The 21,067-nt window shown below is 40.0% G+C and overlaps 1 protein-coding gene across 3 annotated transcripts; it reads right to left on the bottom strand.

Annotated features, from left to right (window-relative positions):
• Nucleotides 1-905: 905 nt before the first annotated feature.
• On the bottom strand, nucleotides 906-18,384 carry LOC139553440 (COMM domain-containing protein 8-like). 3 transcript variants are annotated; one of them, XM_071365754.1, is made up of 6 exons: nucleotides 18,249-18,384; nucleotides 14,996-15,151; nucleotides 6,617-6,769; nucleotides 6,165-6,320; nucleotides 1,805-1,871; nucleotides 906-1,642 (listed from the first exon to the last, which is right to left on the bottom strand). In XM_071365754.1, exons 1-6 carry the CDS (start codon nucleotides 18,291-18,293, stop codon nucleotides 1,572-1,574), a joined length of 648 nt encoding a protein of 215 aa, XP_071221855.1. In that variant the 5' UTR covers nucleotides 18,294-18,384; the 3' UTR covers nucleotides 906-1,571. The 3 variants fall into 3 exon arrangements, with proteins under 3 accessions (XP_071221855.1, XP_071221856.1, XP_071221857.1); XM_071365755.1 differs by having other exon boundaries at nucleotides 1,805-1,868; XM_071365756.1 differs by lacking the exon at nucleotides 1,805-1,871.
• Between the last annotated feature and the right edge of the window lie 2,683 nt (nucleotides 18,385-21,067).

Below are 21,067 nucleotides of genomic sequence, written 5' to 3'. Positions count from 1 at the left end.
CAAATTACCTAGCAACAGCAAGCAAGCTAGTTACATTTCCATGAATATTTCATATGTGTTTTGACCTGTCCCCAAATAAATGTTTTAAATTTCAACCTGCGTGTCCTGATCTGTCTGGTGGGGATAGACAAACTCAACATGCAGGCGCGGAGCCGGTTTGGTCATTATGTAAAACATTTTCGTGCACCCAATAGAATGCCACGGTATCATTTGCACTCTGTGTGTATTTGTTCAGGCAAGATGCACCTCTGTGGTCTCACTGCCTCTAAATATCTAGCCAATCTTGCAAGGCCAGGTTACTTCTATTAGAAAAGACTACAGTAACTGCAAATCCTGTATATGGCCAACTAGAAAACACACTAGGTTCTCATGCAACGTGGTCTTTCTTTTTATATCTCATAAAAACATTAATGCATTATAGCGTTGCCATATTGTGGTCCAGATGTGATGAATTTAGGAAAACAGGGAAAGTTAGGCCCTCCATGACTCACTACCCCCTGCTGCTGTTTTCATGCATAACATCATAGGCATGCTGACTAGTACACAGGCATACGCAAAGGAAGATTTTGCACAGTGTGATCTGTATTAAATATTCAATAGACAGATGAAAAGGGCCTTTTCAACCTTCATGGAAGGGGTATTATTTGGTCTGATATATAACGTTAGTGCAACCCTCATGGAAGGGGTATTATTTGGTCTGATATATAACGTTAGTGCAACCCTCATGGAAGGGGTATTATTTGGTCTGATATATAACATTGCCTCTGGAGATGGATGACCTTGCCAATATTTTAACCTAGCCAATCAACAGAGATCAGGAAGAACGAGAGACAAAGCGATGAAGCCAATTCAGAGTATGGAGACAGCCCAGAGCTCTAAAGTACATTCCATTGAAGAAAAGGTCAAACATTCATATTTTTTTATACAGTAATGGAATGGATTAAAACAACAAAAAAACAGCAAAACAAGTACAAAAAAAGACTGCTGCAGTCTTGGGAATATATCGCAGGCTGCAGTACGATTCTCTAACCTTCTCCCCAAAATGTGCACTCATTCACTCCCCCTCATGGATTTAAAAGAAATGGAATAAAAGGAATATGGTGCAACACCCACTATCCTATGCTTATACAAATTCAATGCTTTTTAATTCATTAGGGGAGTGATCGAGTACCCATTAGAGGTGAAGTGTAACGCCTCGATCACACAGACAGCATCATTGCGTTTTGGTACACCAGAAGTACATTAATTTCCAATGGAACACTGCATGTGCATTGCAGCATTGCGTTGCAGAGGCAGAGGCAGTTGCAGTGCGTTCTGTGTGGTGCATGCGTTGGATTTATTGAACGTATGCATCAAATTATATGAGTAGAAGGATTGACAGAAATGGTAGCAGAAGGTGAATGTTGAACTTTTGTTGCACACATATCCAGATGTTGCTGTGTACCATTTTGTGCAATGACACTGTAGGTGTGATCGAGGCGTAAGGAATCAGTGCCTAGTGGGTTGAAGGCTAAGAGTTGTTTCCCTGCATCATAGCTCAGTGTCCCTCTATGATGACATAACACGTCCCCTTAATAAGAGCCATAAATAAAAGGGCACAGTGAAATGTCCATCGACGCCATCACTTCAGCTGTAGTACCACCTGTAAGGTCACAAACACACACACTGTCAGGATACACACACAGAGGTAAAGTTTACACATAGAGATGGATAGAGAGCTCTTGTGCCACAAATCCTGCTTTAGCATAGACAGCACCATTGAGGGCTTCCACCATTTTAAAGTCGTCAACTTGGTGGGACTTACTATGGGTTAACCTCTCTTGGGTACGTGAGACGTTAGCATCCCACCTCTTCAACAGCCAGTGAAACTGCTGGGCGCCAAATTCAAATACAGAAATACTCTTAATAAAAATTCAGAAAACAAAACATGGTTTAAAGATGAACTTCTTGTGAATCTAACCACGGTGTCAGATTTTAAAATGCTTTACGGCGAAAGCATAGCGTACGATTATTTGAGAACATAGCCCAGTAGACAAATCATTACAAACAGTAACCAGCGAAGTAGAACAGTTACACAAGTCAGAAATAGAGATAGAATTAATCCCTTACCTTTGATGATCTTCATATGGTTGCACTCAGCAGACATTCATTTACTCAATAAATGTTCCTTTTGTTCGATAAAGTCTCTTTATATCCAAAAACCTCAGTTTTGTTCGCGCGTTTTCTTCAGTAATCCACAGGCTAAAACGCAGTCAAAACAGGCAGACAAAAATCCAAATTGTATCCGTAAAGTTAATAGAAACATGTCAAACGATGTTTATATTCCATCCTCAGGTTGTTTTTAGCCTAAATAATCGATAATATTTCAACCGGACAATAACGTCGTCAATTTAAAATGTAAACAAGAAAGGCACTCTCGGTCTCGCGCATGAAAAAGCTCTGTGACACTTTAGGGTCCACTCATTCAGACTGCTCTTACTTCCTAATTTTTCAGAATACAAACCTGAAACTATTTCTAAAGACTGTTGACATCTAGTGGAAGGCATAGAAACTGCAATTTGAGTCCTAAGTCAATGGATACTGTAATGGCATTGAATAGAAAATGACAACAACAACAAAAAACTACTTCCTGAATGGATTTTTCTCAGGTTTTCGCCTGCCAAATCAGTTCTGTTATACTCACAGACACTATTTTAACAGTTTTGGAAACTTTAGAGTGTTGTCTATCCAAATCTACCAGTTATATGCATATCATATCTTCTGGGCCCGAGAAGCAGGCAGTTTAATTTGGGCATGCATTTCATCCAAAATTCCGAATGCTGCCCCCTACCCTAGAGAAGTTAAGAAAGGAATAGAGCCTGAATTATATGATTTTTCGGGTCCGATACCGATTCAGATTTTTTGAGGGGCAAAATTTACCAATATATCTGCCGATATACTGTTTTTTTAGGGATAGGGGGCAGCATTTTCACTTTGGATGAATAGCGTGCCCAGAGTGAACTGCCTCCTACTCTGTCCCAGATACTAATATATGCATATTATTATTACTATTGGATAGAAAACACTCTGAAGTTTCTAAAACTGTTTGAATGATGTCTATGAGTATAACTGAACTCATATGGCAGGCAAAAACCTGAGAAAAAATCCTAACAGGAAGTAGGAATTCTGAGGCTGGTCGATTTTCAACTCATCGCCTATTGAAATCCCATGTGTTTGTTTGCACTTCCTACGGCTTCCACTAGATGTCAACAGTCTGTCAGTGGTCTGGCAGAGAGCCAGGTCCTGGTCACGCGCATTCCACATGATATCGACTTGCGTTCCATTACTTCTATAGACACAAAGGAATTCTCCAGTTGGAACGTTATTGAATATTTATGATAATAACATCCTAAAGATTGATTCTATACTTAGTTTGACAAGTTTATTCGACCTGTAATATAACTTTTTGAAGTTTTCGTCTGAAGTTTGCCTGGACCTGCACGAGCGTTTGGATATGTATACTAAACGTGCTAACAAAAGTAGCTACTTGGACATAAATAATGGACATTATCGAACAAAACAATTTATTGTGGAACTAGGATTCCTGGGAGTGCATTCTGATGAAGATCATCAAAGGTAAGGGAATATTTATAATGTAATTTCGTATTTCTGTTGACTCCAACATGGCGGAGAAATGTTGTTTCTATCTGAGCGCCGTCTCAGATTATTGCATGGTTTGCTTTTTCCGTAAATTTTTTTTGAAATCTGACACAGCGGTTGCATTAAGAACAAGTGTATCTTTAATTCTATGTAAAACATGTATCTTTCATCAAAGTTTATGATGAGTATTTCTGTTATTTGATATGGCTCCCTGCAATTTCTCCGGATATTTTGGAGGCATTTCTGAACATGGCGCCAATGTAAACTGAGATTTTTGGATATAAATATGCACATTATCGAACAAAACATACATGTATTGTGTAACATGATGTCCTATGAGTGTCATCTGATGAAGATCATCAAAGGTTAGTGATTCATTTTATCTCTATTTCTGCTTTTTGTGACTCCTATCTTTGGCTGGGAAAATGGCTGTGTGTTTTTTGGACTTGGCGGTGATCTAACATAATCATATGTTGTGTTTTCGCTGTAAAGCATTTTTTAAATCGGACATGATGGGTCGATTAACAAGATTTGTATCTTTCATTTGCTGTATTGGACTTGTTAATGTGTGAAAGTTACATATTTCTAAAAAATATTTTGGAATTTCCCGCGCTGCCTTTTCAGCGGAATGTTGTCAAGGGGTTCCGCTAGCGGAACGTGTGTCCTAGAAAGGTTAACAGCAGGGAACTGAAAAAGTGTAATTTTCCCACACTGTTCTCAAATTGCCATCCAGAAGAGCAATTGTCCAATAACTATGCTTCAAATGTTGATATCATACATTTTAACAATAACGACATCATGAGAATGGCAGCAAGTGTTCAGATAAGCATGAGATTCCCTTTTTTCATCCTATTTATTGAATAGCGTTATCAGTGGAGTTATCAGCCGATACCGATATAGCGTTAAAAGGCTAATATCGGTGAACCGATATATCGGTCGGGCTCTAGAAAGAACCCAGGTCAGCAGGAGGGGGTCAGCCAATTAATTACATTCCTAGGCAAACATTCCATAACTGCCGGTTGCAGTATATCACCAACATTGGCTTTATACCTGTTCAGACTATACACACTCCAGCACGGTAGCTGTTGGTATGACCATTTTTGGTTTATTTACAAACTGCCAATAAACTCAAAAGTAGAATAATAAGTTGACTACTTTAAACTGGAGATAGGCAGTACCTTTGAGGCCTATGCTGTCAAAGAAAAGATCAGTGTATATATAGGAGAAGGGCTCTCTAGGGCCGTGTCTGACGAGTTTCAGAAGAAAGTTTTTTGTTTCTGGCCATTTTGAGCCTGTAATCGAACCCACAAATGCTGATGCTCCAGATACTCAACTAGTCTGGAGGCCAGTTGTATTGCTTCTTTAAATCAGCACAACAGGTTTCAGCTGTGCTAACATAACTGAAAAAGGGTTTTCTAGTGATCAATTAGCCTTTTAAAATGATAAACTTGGATTAGCTAACACAACGTGCCATTGGAACACAGGAGTGATGGTTGCTGATAATGGGCCTCTGTACGCCTATATTCCGTTAAAATAAATCTGCCGTTTCCAGCTACAATAGTCATTTACAATATTAACAATGTCTACACTGTAATTCTGATCAATTTGATGTTATTTTAATGTACAAAAAATGTTGCTTTTCTTTCAAAAACAAGGACATTAAGTTACCCCAAACTTTTGAACGATAGTGTACATTTAAATGTGTCTACCGTGTCCACATTGTGTATAGATTCCCTATTAATGTGCTATATTCAAATGCCAGTATGCATTTTACAAACAGTAGGATAGGCAAAATATGATAACACAACAACTGATGGCTGTAGCTAACTATTGTAGCTAACTAGCCAGCTAACCTCTGTAGCTAGCAAGCAACACTAAACAGATTGCAGACGGGTTAGCATGACTCGCCAAACAATTTTACATTTGCTTCTAAATATTAGCTAGCTGACTAGCATTTGAGGCCAGCAAACATGTTCCTCACACGCTAGGAACTTTTGTCCTCTAACGTTTTAATGAAAAGGTAACTCTCGGTCCCAAAACACAAGTTTTCTGGAGACTTGTGGGAGAGCTAATGAGGGGAAGTGTACAGTCAGACTATGAACTGCAGTTGGGATACGAATATGTTTCTGTATAAAAGCACTCCTGTAATATACACACAAATGTCTTCTACGACAAGGAATATGGAGAGACTGGGGGAAAAAAACATTAAGTGAATGAAGGCACAAAGGCTGGCAGAAATCACTGGCTATTGCGCCTCTGACATCAGTAGGTGTAATGATATTAGACTATTGGTGGAACTGCCATAAACTGTTCTCAAGCCATCCAAATCATACCCTCCACTGATGCTGGCCAAACTCAAACACACACATGCAAGCACTCACACACATGCTTTGCATGACTATGCACCACTGAAACATTGGACAAACACACTGACACAAACGCATTCGATCGGCAATGACCCACACAAGTCAATACCCTAATAATTTGTGTATAAGTGCATGCACGTGTCCCCCCGAAGATTGTACCTTGTTGGCAGCCTCCAATGAGCTGATGAGTGTTTGTAATTCCTCTCTGTTCATCTCGACAGACAGAGGCTTCAGGGCACCATTCTCCTTCACATCCAAATGGAGATTGAGTAGAGGGGTATGGAGAGATGAGATCTTATCGCTGGACAATGCCAGCTGAACAGAGAAACAGAGAGCGAGAGAAAGGCTTAGGATTCAAATGTATAGAAATCATTGTGGTAGCAGTAGTAGTATAGGTAGTGAACCATATACCTCAGTATTTCACCCCAAATCAATGACTGATAAAGCGTAATTTCTGCATACCAAGTAAAAACACTTTTTTCATTTGACCTGTATTTAACCAAGATATTCCTTTGAGATAAAAAATATATTTTTTTCAAGGAAGTCCTGACCAATCAGTTTCCCAATCAAACGGAGATTGTTGTCTCCACACTATAGTGCAGGGAATTCACCTTTATCTGCCAGTCAAAATCCTGGAGGGTAGAGCTGGACACGTTATTGGTCCTCTCCACCAGCGCCTGACGGATCTCCTCTCGTCTGGCCCTCAGGACAGTCAGCACGGCCTCCCCATACCCACTGCCCACGTCTGCCAATGATGCCAGCACCTGCCCAAAGCAGAAGAGGTTGGCAGTTGCAGTAATCAATAAATCACTCATACTGTATATTCAATATTATTGGCAAACTACACAGTTCAAATTCAAAATAACTTGTGTGGGATGGTACAGGTAACTGCCAAAATAAAGGAAACACTTCAGTAAATGAGGGATACAAAATATATTGAAAGCAGGTGCTTCCACACAGGTGTGGAGCAATTAATATCCCATAATGCTTAGGGTCATATTTAAAAATACCAGTTGCCCATTATTTTCAGTACCATGGCTAGAAGACATCTCAGTGAATTTGTAAATGAGCATATGGGGTTTAAAGAATGTGTGTAAGTTACCAGACCTCTACTCAATTGAACACTTACGGGAGATTCTGGAGCGGCGCCTGAGACAGCATTTTCCACTACCCTCAACAACAACACCAAATTATAGAATTTCTCATTGAAGAATGGTGTCATATCCCTCCAATAGATTTCCAGACACTTGTCAAATATATGCCAAGGAGCATTGAAGCTGTTCTGGCGGCTCGTGGTAGCCCAACGCCCTATTAAGACACTTTATGTTGGTGTTTCCTTTATTTTGGCAGTTACCTGCACATTGGCCTACATTAAACAACACACATGATACACAAACTGTCAACACTGGACATACAATATTTATTAATACAACATGACTTTTGTAAATATGTTCCGCAGCTCGTCTTTCCCATCTTGTGCCACAGCTCCTGGTGATTGTGCAATGAATATCAAATGGCTGGTCTTGTTTCAGTCTGCCTGTAATTCTATTTACACATAAAACATTTAGTTTCGCAACTGAAACAGATGAGTCTGTGTCCCTGTAATATTTCATTAGTATTGTCAATAACTCGCTACTGAAATAACTTTGCTACTAAATTAACTCATATAGTGCCTAGAGAAAGTCTACACAACCTTTACACAGTTGTCACATTTTTCTCCCTTAAATTAAAATTAAAAAAAAAAAAATAGATTAAATTGGGATTTTACCCCACTGATTGACAGCCTACTTCACACTTTCAAAGTGAAAGAAAAATGTATTTAAAAAATGAAGATTTATTGATTTAGTAGGTCTTCACACCCCTGACATGAGTTAATACTTGATGGAAGTACTTTTGGCAGCAATTACAGCTGAAAATTATTTTGAATAAGGTCCCACCAACTTTGCACAGCCCTTAGAGCAACATCTATCCATTGTTCTTGTCAAAATTGATCAAGCTCATTCAATTTGGTTGTAGATCATTTATGGACAGCAATATTCCAGTATTGTCGCTGATTTTCACACAGATTTAAGTCAGGGCTGAGACTAGACGACTCAGAATCACTGAACACCTCATGGAAGGCCACTCGTGTGTCTTTGGCCTTATCATTTGTTGCCCTCAAACATAAATCTATATCCTAGTGTGAGGTCTTCAGAATACTACGTTTTTCATATTTATTTTGGTCCTGACAAAACTCCCCAATCCCTGCCGGTGACAATAATAACATAACATGATGATGCCGCCACAATTCTTGAAAGTATGGAAGGTTTACTCTGTGCTGTGTCGTGTTGGATTTGCCCTAAACCGAAAGTTTTTGCAAAAAAGTTAATTTATTTGCTATGTTCTCTTAAAGTATTACTTAAATGACCATTTTGCAAAAAGGAAGGATGATTTGGAATGGATTTTTTAGCACATGCTTTCTTCTTTCCACTGTCATACAGGTCAGTAATAGGAAATGAACGCAATGTTGCTAATCCATCCACAGTTCTCACAGCTCAGCAAATGAACTCAGTGTCTGTTTTAAAATCACCTTTGGCCTTATAGTGATATCTCTGAGCAGTTCTCATTCTCTCCCATAGCTCTGTTTGGAAGAACTGACAGATCCTCTCAGTACCCAGTTGATATGTAAACACCATCAACAGCTTAATTGCCATACTTGTCCATATTCAAAGGGTTATTAAGGAATTTTGGAATTGTTTCATCACCTTCACCTGATCTGTAACTATATATACATTTTTAAAGCACTTTGGTGGCTTTGAGGTTAAATCTGTTTGAATTTTACTAAGAAAGAGGAAGTTATTCAAAAATTATCCCATTATTTTTCCCAATATTACTTTTGCACAAACGAAACTACACTGAACAAAAATATAAATGCAACACATAAAGTGTTGGTCCATCCACCTGACAGGTGTGGCTAATCAAAAAGCTGATTAAACCGCATAATCATTACACAGGTGCACCTTGTGCTGGAAACAATAAAAGGCTACGCTAAAATGTGAAGTTGTCACACAACACAAAGCCACAGATGTCTCAAATTTTGAGGGAGCGTGCAATTGACATGCTGACAGCAGGAATATCCACCAGAGCTGCTGCAAGATAATTGAATGTTAATTTCGCTACCATAAGCTTTCTCCAATGTTATTTTAGAGAATTTGGTAGTACATCCAACCGGCCTCACAACAGCAGACCATGTGTAACCACGCCAGCCCAGGACCTCCATATCCGGCTTTTTCACCTGAAGGATCGTCTGAGACCAGCTTCCTGGACAGCTGATGAAACTGTGGGTTTGCATAACTGAAGGATTTCTGCATAAACTGTCAGAAACCATCTCGGGGAAGCTCATCTGAGTGCTCGCCATCCTCACCAGGGTCTTGACCTGACAGCAGTTTGGCGGCGTAACCGACTTCAGTGGGCAAATGCTCACCTTCTCCAGCATGCCAGTGCCCACCGAAGTGTGCTCTTCACGGATGAATCCTGGTTTCAAATGTACCTGTATGGCGTTGTGTGGGCGAGCGGTTTACTGATGTCAACGTTGTGAACAGAGTGCCCCATGGTGGAGGTGGGATTATGGTATGGGCAGGCATAAGCTACGTACAACGAACACAATTGCATTTTATCAATGGTAATTTGAATGCACAGAGATACTGTGAAAAAAATCATAAGGCCCATTGTCGTGCCATTCATCCGCCGACATCACCACATGTTTCAGCATGATAGTGCACGGTCCCATGTCGCAATGATGTGTACAAAATTCCTGGATACTGAAAATGGCCCAGTTCTTCCATGGCCTGCACACTCACCAGACATGTCACCCATTAAGCATGTTTGGGATACTCTGGATCAACATGTACAACAGTGTGTTCCAGTTCCCGCCAATATCCAGAAACTTCGCACAGCCATTGAAGAGGTGTGGGACACCATTTCACAGGCCACAATCAACAGCCTGATCAACTCTATGCGAAGGAGATGTGTCGCGCTGCATAAGGAAAATGGTGGTCACACCAGACACTAACTGATTCTGATCCACAGCCCTACTTTTTTTTTTTTAAAGGTATCTGTGACCAAAAGATGCATATCGGTATTCCCAGTCATGTGAAATCCATAGATTAGGGCCTAATGAATACATTTCAATTGACTGATTTCCTTATATGAACTGTAACTACGGTTGCAAAGGGTCGGAAACTTTCCGGTAAATTTCCAGAATTTTCCCGGAAATTTCCCATGGGAAGTTAAGCCCGGGAATTTGGGGAATTTTGCTTAAATTCATCAAAAAAGTTAGCTTATAACAGTGAACCTTTTTTGTGGGATACACATAAGGCAATTCTAGGTCTTGTCGCATATTTTGGTTAAACTATCCCCAATGCAATGGAATTGCAACCCTCTGCATGCACAGTGCATTCTTCCATCACATGTGCAGTGCACTCTTCCATCACATGTACAGCTGATTCTCAAGATCTTGCACATGAATGAGATGCTATTGAGCCCACACTACTACACTGTCTGAGCCAAGGACTACATGCTTTCTGGTAAGTTTTGATTACAATACTGGGTTGGGTGAATATATTTTATATGACATACATGATTTTTTGTTAACTAGTAAATAGTAGCCTACAGAAAAGTGTTTTTAAATAATTTCTAACTTGTTAACAATTTCTGCTAGTTAGTTCTTGCTACCATGTGGGGTTTAGCTTGCTTGAGCCTGCTAACTGAGGAGTGTTAATTCACATGCTTAATTTTAAAACGTTTATCTTACAAAGGAGTTGTTTAATCTATCTGTATTTATTTATTTTTAAACATGTAAACATATTTATACATGTTGGACCCCAAGTATGCTGGCAAGAGCATCCTGTCTAGTGCAGAGATCAACAAAGCCTATGGTGGCATCACTATCGTGTCTTGCCACCTTGGCCTGGATGAGGGAAAGGTTCTTGGCAGTCTGGCAAAGTACACTTCCAAGCAAGGGCTTTGGGATTGAGATGAAATATGGCATATTGTGCCAACATATATCATCAGCCACCTGGTTGAAGGGACTTTGTGGATCTGATGCTCTTTCCCCTGTTGCCTCCATCATCCTTCATCCTTGTTTGGGAACACACACACACACACCAAAGCACGCAACAGGCTGACCAAAGGGTTGAAAAATTGGTGGCCATCCGGGCAAATTTAGGTTTTTTGAGCCTGACAACGAGCCATCCTCAACAAGGTTGGAAAGTGACAGTGAAGATGAGGCCTCAGAGACTGATGTTCAAGAGTTGGACATTGAGGAGGTCCAGGGAGAAGACATGGAAGCCTGAGAGGAAGACAACCAAAGCTTTAGTTTCTAGACTATCATTTTACAGATGTATGTTGAAAACGTTTTTGGGAGATGTGATGGATCATTGGGGATCATTCAATATTCCCTTTCTTTGGTTATTCAGCGAAATCATCCCATCATCCCAATTAAAGTTCAATTCGTAACTATATAGTTTTTAAAATTTCTATTGGAAGGATTTAATAATTTGCAATTATGTCTACTTATGATAAGGTAAAAGGTGTATGTTTCTGTCTCCATATGATATGGTAAATAAATCCAATACAAAAAACATCTACATTTAAATGATATTACTACTAATTTGCATATATTCCCGTTAATTCCCACGGAAAGTTTCCACCTATGAATATTCCCCAAAATGTGCAACCCTAACTCAGTAAAATCGTTGAAATTTTTATATGTTATTTTGTTCAGTGTAATTGCGTGATTTTTTCAGAAAATACTTGTTTTTTAAAACGTATTTAGATGTGCCACAAAGGGGTGTGTAGACCTTTGCAATCAAGATATCTTATTTTTCTCTCCTTAAATATTGAACATAATTTTTTTTTTATAAAACTGCTTTGAAAGTGTGGAGTAGGTTGTGTAGATCTGGCACTGTATGTAACGTTTATCAATTGAAAATGTAGGCCTGGGTGTTAGCATTGAATGTTACTAAGCCGTGCCAAAGATACATTCTAGGGCAGTGGTTCTTAACCTTGTTGGAGGTACTGAACCCCACCAGTTTCATATGCGCATTCACCGAACCCTTCTTAATTGGAAAAATAAAATATGATTTTTTTCAAATTCAAAACATAGGTATATATTTTACTGGTTCACAAAATGAACCGTTCATCAACATCAACACTGTGTGTTCAAAGAACAAAATCATCAAAACATGATTTTCACACAAAAACAAAAACATAATAATGAATATTTACTGCAAATCAGTGTGACTTCTGCTGTTGCCTTTCAGAGACCAGTTCAGAAATGCGCGGCTTCACCTTGGCAAGTGCCACTCTCATGTCATTTTCGCAACAAAGTCTGTTCCTTTTCTTCGTTTTTATGTCCAGCATCCTCGAAAAGGATTGCTCGCAAAGATATGTTGTAACAAACGGTATGAAAATCTCCAGAGCTTTCTTAGCAATAACAGGGTACGTTACCATTTGTTGACACCAAAACGTTGAAAGCGTTGTTGTTCTGAAGAGTTGCTGTTGAACCTGGCTCTGCTGAATTTCAATGATTTCATCGAGGTATTCATCATTGACATCTGTTGTCTCAACACTAAACGTGAACGGCTGTCTCACCCATGCTGGATATGACTCTCTTGTAGGGAAGTATCCGTCGAGAGACTTTGCAAGCTCATCTAAGTGCGTGGCAATTGCTTGCTTCAGTTCCGCGGGTACAGAAATGTCTCCGATTCCAGATACATCTTCGATCTTACTTACACAGTCGTCCAGCAGGGGAAAGTTTGCGAAGTTATCGTTCTCTGTTTGTCGTTTCCATAACGGTAGCTTTTTTTGAAAAGCCTTCAGGTTTTCCTCCGCTTCGATGATGTTGACTCCACCGCCCTGCATCTTTTGATTGAGATGGTTGAGAGCTGCGAAGATATCAGCCATGTACGCTAAAATGAGAATGAACTCAGAATTTTTTAAGCAATCTGCATGACAATGTTGGTGCTCTTGCAAAAACAGGGCTAATTCCACACGCACGGCAAAAACACGATTCAGCACCTGTCCCCGGGATAACCACCGAACGTTAGAATGGTACAGAAGTACCTCGAATTCAGAGCCCATTTCTTTACACAGCTCACTGAAGATGCGGTGCCTCAGAGCACTAGTTCGCACATAGTTCACGCATTCCACTACAATTTTTAATACTTCTGCCAGTTTTGGAGGCAAGGTTTTTGTTGCCAACCCATGCCTGTGCAGAATACAATGCGTAACAATGATGTGTGGCGCATCGGCTTTCACTAGCGCACCAAAACCAGACTTTCTTCCCAGCATGACTGGAGCTCCGTCCGAACAAACTGCAGAAACCATATCCCACGAAAGATTGTTGTCTTTGAAGAAGTCATCCACAAGTTTCTTCACATCGGCTGCCTTAGTTGTTGTTGTAAGAGGCTTACAAAATAAGAAATCTTCCTTTATCACGTCGTCTTTCACATAGCGCACGAATACAGCAAGCTGGCTTAGATTGGAAACGTCTGTGGTCTCGTCGAGTTGAAGGCTGAATTTTGCCGGGCTTGAAATCAGATCTGCAACTACTTGAGCCAAGATGTCTTTGCTCATGTCCTCTATTCTGTCGCTGATGGTGTCATTTGAAAGAGGAATTTGGGATAACTTAACTTCAGCCTCTTTTCCCAGCATGATATTCGCTATCTTCAACACAGCTGGTTTTATGAGTGTTTCACCAATGGTGTGTGGTTTGCCCTGCTTTGCGATCAGGTAAGCAACTTCGTACGATGCTGTGAGGATCGGTTTGTTAATGGGTACAAAGCCGAGAACAGGCAGAGTAGCCTTTTCATCGAATCTGGCTCTCTTCACCTTGAATTCAGCGAGCGTTGTGTTCTTGTATTTTCCATCTCCATGCAGCTTAAGGAAGTGTTCTCTTAGTTTTGCCGGTGCTAGACTAGAATTGCTCAACTTGGCATTGCAAATCATGCAGTTAGGGCACTGACTCCCATCACGTTCCGTTATACATGTGAATCCATATTGTACATATTCGTCCGACCACTTTCTTTTTTTGCTCGACATAGCAAGTATGAAGGGATTAAAATATTAAGAAAGAAATCACAAGACGTACCATCACGACAGTCACAAGTCGACTACTGAGCGCACCAAATTCCCTGCAGCACAGATAGGCCAAGCGATGTAGCGTGATCACCTGCAGCCAATGATGGCCAAGCGGGGAGTGTCATCACGAATCATATGAGTCGGATGTGTGTCTTGACCTCCGCCGAACCCCTGAGACTGACTCACCGAACCCCTGGGGTTCGATCGAACCCAGGTTAAGAACCACTGTTCTAGGGGAACACAGTAGTCTGATGCCTGGTTGAACTTTCAATGGCCCCTCCTGTCAAGAGTCAGAAAACAGATAGTAGATATCCCAGCAGAGTCTGAAACCTGACGCCTGCCTTCCACCGGAGTGGCAAACACACTGAAACCTGAGACCAACACAGTGTAAACACCTGACACACCAAATCCACTGTCTACTTTGCAGGCATAACAAAACACAACATACCACACACTGCAGCCCTCACAGAGGGGGTGCCCATTGCCCACTTTTGTTCTAGCCCAGCAATAAAACACATGGTTCAATCAAAATGTACACCCCCTGAGCATCCCTCGGGAATGGATTGAGAAACATTGACCAAACCAAATACTCTTCACACTCCTTACAAATCCAATACACTGCCGGTATACAAAATACATTTCAGCCATCAAGAGGCGCTACACAAACCTAATACACACTGAAGGGCCCAACACAATATAACTGTCAAAAAAAAACTCACAAACCAGTGAGCCACTGCATTGCACATCTTAGAAACCCAACTCCCCTCCCATCTAAGTCAAGGGCCAGTCATGCATGGAACATGACTCTAGGTCAAACATTATTGATAAAACTCAAAAGACTGCTCCAAACTCACTGACTATGGTCTCACCTCTTCGTTTGGGGTCTTCTTACCCACGGCGAGCCGGAACAGAGAGGAGAGGGAGTCGAGGAGCTCCATCCATTCTACAAGGGTCCACGTATTACCGTAGTCTGCCATCCGAGGGGGCTCCCGCCCACACACACCGTCTACCACCCAGTGTAATAGCTGGAGGAGAGAAAGTGTGTATCATCATCATCATCTTGAAAAAATGTATTGCGGTCCTTTTGTAGCCTATGCTGGGATTTAATCTATCTACCCAAAACAAGTCAGTAAACAATGCCATGCCCATGTTTGTGTGGCGGTCATAGTTTTTTTGAGTAACCGACTTATCTGTATGCTTTGGATTCACAATCAAGCATCATGCTCCCTCTGCTGTTCAATTGTTGGTTCAGCATGTGCTTATAACAATGAAACACTTTGCCAAATCGACCCCTAACACTTGCGTGCCAGCTAATGGAAAATGTATTTTATTAATGACATTTTCCTCCTACAATGGCCTGTTGCTATGTAGCTACACATTGTAAAGGTGATATGTGAATGGTTCCATACAGCCGTTACACCTTAGCTACTGTAAAGTGTAGCATGAAAGGTTTCAATTAACCTGTTCTTGGTGATACTTTGTACGTTCTCAATTCAGGAAAAAAGTATCATATAATTCTGTGCCTTGTTGCATGTGGTTCTACAAAAATCAGAGAACACATTCAGAAAAATCCATGTTCTGTACCACACGAAGAGGTTCCTCGCCATATTAGCTGCCACGCAACTAAGTCAAAGTGAAAGTCATCCAGTAAAATAATACTCTAAAAGTATGCGGGTTTTAAATATACTTAAGTATCAAAAGTAAAAGAACAAATAATGTCAAATTTCTTATATTAAGCAAAACAAACAGCACAATTTTCTTGGGACACACTCCAACACTCTTCTTTACAAAATAAGCATTTGTGATAATTGAGTCTGCCAGATCAGAGGCAGTAGGGATTACCAGGGATGTTCTCTTGATAAGTACGTGAATTGGACCATTTTCCTTTCGTGCTAACCATTCGAAATGTAACAAGTACTTTTGGGTGTCAGGAAAAATGTATGGCGTAAAAAGTATATGATTTTCTTTAGGAATGTAGTAGAGTAAAAGTTGTAAAAAATACAAATAGTAAAGTAGGCCTACAGATCGCCCCCCAAAACTACTTAAGTACTTTAAAGAATTGTTGCTTAAGTATTTTACACCACTGCTAATGGCTGTCCATCTCATGTTGTTTTTCTAAATTAGTTGTCTTTTTGTGTGCTTTGAGGTTCTTTGAAAAGCGCTATATAAGTAGAACACATTCTTCTTATTATGATCATTTCCCAGCATCTATGCTACGCAGCCACGTGTAGAAGTAGATGACAGCATGTCACACAGTGTGACCAAAACAAAGAGCTACACCAGTGGAGGCTCCTCAGCGGAGGAAGGGGAGGACTATCCTCCTCAGTGAATGGCAAAAATAAAATAGTGAAACATTAAAAAAGCGATTCTTTTTAGATAAAACTATACTAAATATATTCACGTCACCAAATAATTGATTAAAAAACACTGTTTTGCAATGAAGGTCAACAGTAGCCTAAACAGCACTCTGTAGGGTAGCACTATGGTGTAGCCGGAGGACAGCTAAATTCCGTCCTCCTCTGGGTACATTGACTTCGATACAAAACTCTAGTAGGCTCGTGGTTCTCATCCCCTTCCATAGACTTAAACATTAATTATGACAACTTCCAGAGGATGTCCTCCAACCTATCAGTTCTTGCAGCATGAACTGAAAAGTTGTTCACCCAATCAAAGGATCGGAGACTGAATGTAGTACTGAAAGCATAAGCTACAGCTAGCTAGCATTGTAGTGCATAAAATGTGATGAGGTTGATTCAGCAAGAGAAAGACAATAGTTGAACTAATTAATTTCTTAAAAAATGAAGAAGCAAGAGAGAGAGATAGAAAAAAATGAAATATAGCTTCGCTTGCTTAGCTAGGGAATGTAGCAAGCTAGTTTAGCTTACTCAAACAGAGAATGATACTATGTTAGCTAGCTGGCTATCCAACACTAGAACTTGGTTTTTGGTTTTATTAATGTATTGCCCCGGTGTAACTGCTAAACTACTTGCTGACTATATCTGCTAGATGTAGGCAAGTGTGTGCAGGGCGGTATTGAATGTGTCAATGTCTGTCACCTTAATTACTCAAATTTATTTCGACTTGTGCACCTGTTGTAAACGTTCATTCATAGCCTAGGTTGTAGCAACCTCATGATGGGTATAAGGAAAATTGTATTATCATGTAGTATGTAGCCTAAATCTAAAAAATGTTACATTGAACTGAGTGAATGTAATATGAATGACAGTCATCCAATATGCTGTAATAGAAATAAGGCCATACTCATTAAAAAAATATATCGTCCTCCATCTTGAACGGCACCGACCGCCACTGATCTACACAAATGCAAGTGGCATTTCTCACTCGATACAAAACATGTATTTAATAACTTAATGAACATATGTTTTTTGTAGAACCACCTGCAACTGGACACTGTTGGCATTTATGATACTGTCTTCGTTATTGATATGGGAAAAAGTGTATCCTAAAGAAGAGGTTAGTTAAAAAAACTAAAACTTTAGTGGCTAAAGTGTAACAACTGTACTACGGAAGCATTCACATATCGCTCCTCTTTTCAGTTTGCTGCAGCTAGCGACTGGAACGAGCTGCAACAAACGCTCAAACTGGACAGTTTTATCTCAATCTCTTCATTCAAAGACTCAATCATGGACACTCTTACTAACAGCTGTGGCTGCTTTGTGTGATGTATTGTTGTCTCTACCTTCTTGACCGTTGTGCTGTTGCCTGTGCCCAATAATGTTTGTACCATGTTTTGTGATGCTACAATGCTGTGTTGCTGCCTTGCTATGTTGTCGTCTTTGGTCTCTCTTTATGTAGTGTTGTGATGTGTGTTTTGTCCTATATTTATATTGTATTTATTTAAACAATTAAATCCCAGACCCCCGTCCCCGCAGGAGGCCTTTTGGTAGGCCGTCATTGTAAATAAGAATTTGTTCTTAACTGACTTGCCTAGTTACATAAAATAAAAATATCACCGTTGCTATGTAAAAAGTGAATGCATGCACGGGTTCTCCTGATATTGCATTGACTAGCTCCAGGACTGTGCTGACAAAATGCAGCACATGTATGAATCAAACATTCAAGGAAATTACAGTAAAGATTGCACTTTTCAATTATGCTTACTTTTGGACATTCTTCAGAAGGTAATTTGCCAAGTAAATGTACCATGTTTTGCTGTCAAGTTCCGCTTTCCGTGTTTAACGTCACGAATCAGCTGATAGTGGTCACGTGTGGGGCGTATTATACATTGGACTCTTGCAATGAGGTTTATACCGGTAAAGGTATTTTTGAGCAATCAGCCTATGGAAAACATTTTATTTAAAAAAGTGCGCTGAGCTCGTATTGAAACAGTCTCTTAGTGCGGCAAAATTCTATAATATTATTCCACGCGCCACAATGCATGTAAAACGTTCTGTAAAGCTTCAGCTGACACAAATTTCACTTCCTTTGCATTATATGTTTATAAAATCGGGTTCTTTCTTGGAGGATTATTAAAGTGAAAACAGAAGTGCTATGGTGAAACTAGATGACATGTCCAGCAGTAATGCACAGGACAGCGTTGTTTGCACAACACTGGGATTTTGAATATAACCCTCTGGTCCAGGAACAATGTAATCTTCAAAATAAAAGTATTAACTCATGTAAATGAAAGTGATTCACACACAGTAATGTCTATTTACAGTAACATCGTTTGGCAGGCCTGAAAAAAATGTAATGTAACTGAATGAAAGACCCATCTCTGGTGGGCAATGGTGTTCCAGCTCTTTACATCCAGGAACAAAACTAATTATCTTGTGACATCAAAAGTTGTTTTTTGGGTGGCATTTTAGCTAACCCTAACCATTTTCATAAACTTAACCTAATTCTCCTAACCTGCTATGTTAATGCTCCTAACCTGCTGCGTATGTTCTCCTAACCTGCTACACAAAGTTAAATCTGACATTAATTCGACAAAAGCTGTATTCCTTCCATGACCTCTTAACCCCTACCCTAACATGAACCATTTCACATTTATCAGTGGGGTAATCGGGCTCCCGAGTGGCGCAGCGATCTAAGGCACTGCATCTCAGTGCTTGAGAAGTCACTACAGACACCCTGGTTCGATTCCAGGCTGTATCACAACCGGCCATGATTGGGAGTCCCATAGGGCGGCGCACAATTGGTCCAGGTTTGGCCGGGGTAAGCCATCATTGTAAATAAGAATTTGTTTTTAACTTACTTGCCTAGTTAAATAAAGGTTAAATAAAAATATAAATAAATTCTGTTTATAAATGTTTATAAACAAAGTAAAATGCAATCGTTACTGTAATTTCCTTGAATGTTTGATTCATAAATTACTGAATGATCTACAAATAATAATGGGTCACTATTTTATTTATGATGACAGGTGATTTGTAAATCAGTCAGTCGGCAGTTGCCTGCAATCATTTTGATGCTCTCGAACACAAACAATGCCTAACCCCTAACCTTAAATCAAATCAAAGGGGCAGTAGTTGTTACATCGATTTTTTGACATAAAAATTAATTATATGTAAACATTGATTATTGAAGAATATAACTTATAAATGCCTCATGAGTTGTCATACCCAATCAGAACCCAAAATAAAATCTTGCTTTACTCCAATATTTATAAACAAAGTAAATGTAAACAAATATGTTATTGCCTAAAACAGTGGTTCACAAACTTTTTATAGTGCTCTTTATTTAGCCATCTTACATATAAAACCTTATTTGTTCATAAAAAATTGTGAATAACTCACCACAGATTAATGAGAAGGGTGTGCTTGAAAGGATGCACATAAAAAATAAAACACTGCCATGTTGGGTTGTATTGGAGAGTCTCAGTCTTAAATCCTTTTCCACACACAGTCTGTGCCTGTATTTAGTTTTCATGCTAGAGAGAGCCGAGAATCCACTCTCACATAGGTACCTGGTTGCACAGGGCATCAGTGTTTTAACAGCACGTTTTGCCAAGGCAGGATACTTTGAGCGCAGCCCAATCCAGAAATCTGGCAGTGACTTCTGATTAAATTCTAGTTTCACAGAACCGCTTGTTGCAATTCCGATGAGGCTCTCAAGTTCAGATATCAGTAAGTGGACTGGAGGCAGGGTATGAAAGGGATAACGAATCCAGTTGTTTGTGTCATCCGTTTCGGGAAAGTACCTGCGTAATTGCGCACCCAACTCACTCAGATGCTTCGCTATATCACATTTGACATTGTCCGTAAGCTTGAGTTCATTTGCACACAAAAAATCATACAAAGATGGAAATACCAGTGTGTTGTCCTTGTTAATGCAGACAGAGAAGAGCTCCAACTTCTTAATCATAGCCTCAATTTTGTCCCGCACATTGAATATAGTTGCCGAGAGTCCCTGTAATCCTAGATTCCGATCATTCAGGCGAGAAAAAACATCACCCAGATAGGCCAGTCGTGTGAGAAACTCGTCATCATGCAAGCGGTCAGACAAGGGAAAATTAGTCAGTAAAGTTGGTCAGTAAAGAAAACTTTAAGCTCGTATCTCTATTAAACATTTTTTGTCAATACTTTGCCCATTGATAACCAGCGCACTTCTCTATGCTGTAAAAGTGTTACATGGTCGCTGCCCATATCATTGCATAGTGCAGAAAATATATAAGAGTTCAGGGGCCTTGCTTTAACAAAGTTAACCATTTTCACTGTAGTGTCCAAAACGTCTTTCAAGCTGTCAGGTATTCCCTTGGCAGCAAGAGCCTTTCGGTGGATGCTGCAGTGTACCCAAGTGGCGTCGGGAGCAACTACTTGCACGCGCGTTACCACTCCACTATGTCTCTCTGTCATGGCTTTTGCACCATCAGTACCAACACATCTTGACCACCAAAGTCCATCTGTCTGTTGACTCATCCAGGTGTAACGCACATAATTCACTGGCTTGTATGTGAAGCAGTAATTGTTTCAAAACAT

The sequence above is a fragment of the Salvelinus alpinus genome, chromosome 25, assembly GCF_045679555.1.
Source record: "Salvelinus alpinus chromosome 25, SLU_Salpinus.1, whole genome shotgun sequence".
Classification (NCBI taxonomy): Eukaryota; Metazoa; Chordata; class Actinopteri; order Salmoniformes; family Salmonidae; genus Salvelinus; species Salvelinus alpinus.
The sequence above is the reverse complement of the archived record's forward strand: the minus strand, read 5'-3'. Positions and strand labels throughout refer to the sequence as shown.

Excerpts from the sequence above, each read along its gene's own strand:
- LOC139553440 (XM_071365754.1), bottom strand. The coding sequence starts at position 18,293 with ATGGTACATTTACTTGGCAAATTACCTTCTGAAGAATGTCCAAAA. Across the intron at positions 15,152-18,248 it reads CTTCTGAAGAATGTCCAAAA|CTATTACACTGGGTGGTAGA; the intron begins GTAAGCATAATT and ends TCTCTCCTCCAG. Across the intron at positions 1,872-6,164 it reads CATTGGAGGCTGCCAACAAG|CAGTTTCACTGGCTGTTGAA; the intron begins GTACAATCTTCG and ends TTTGGCGCCCAG.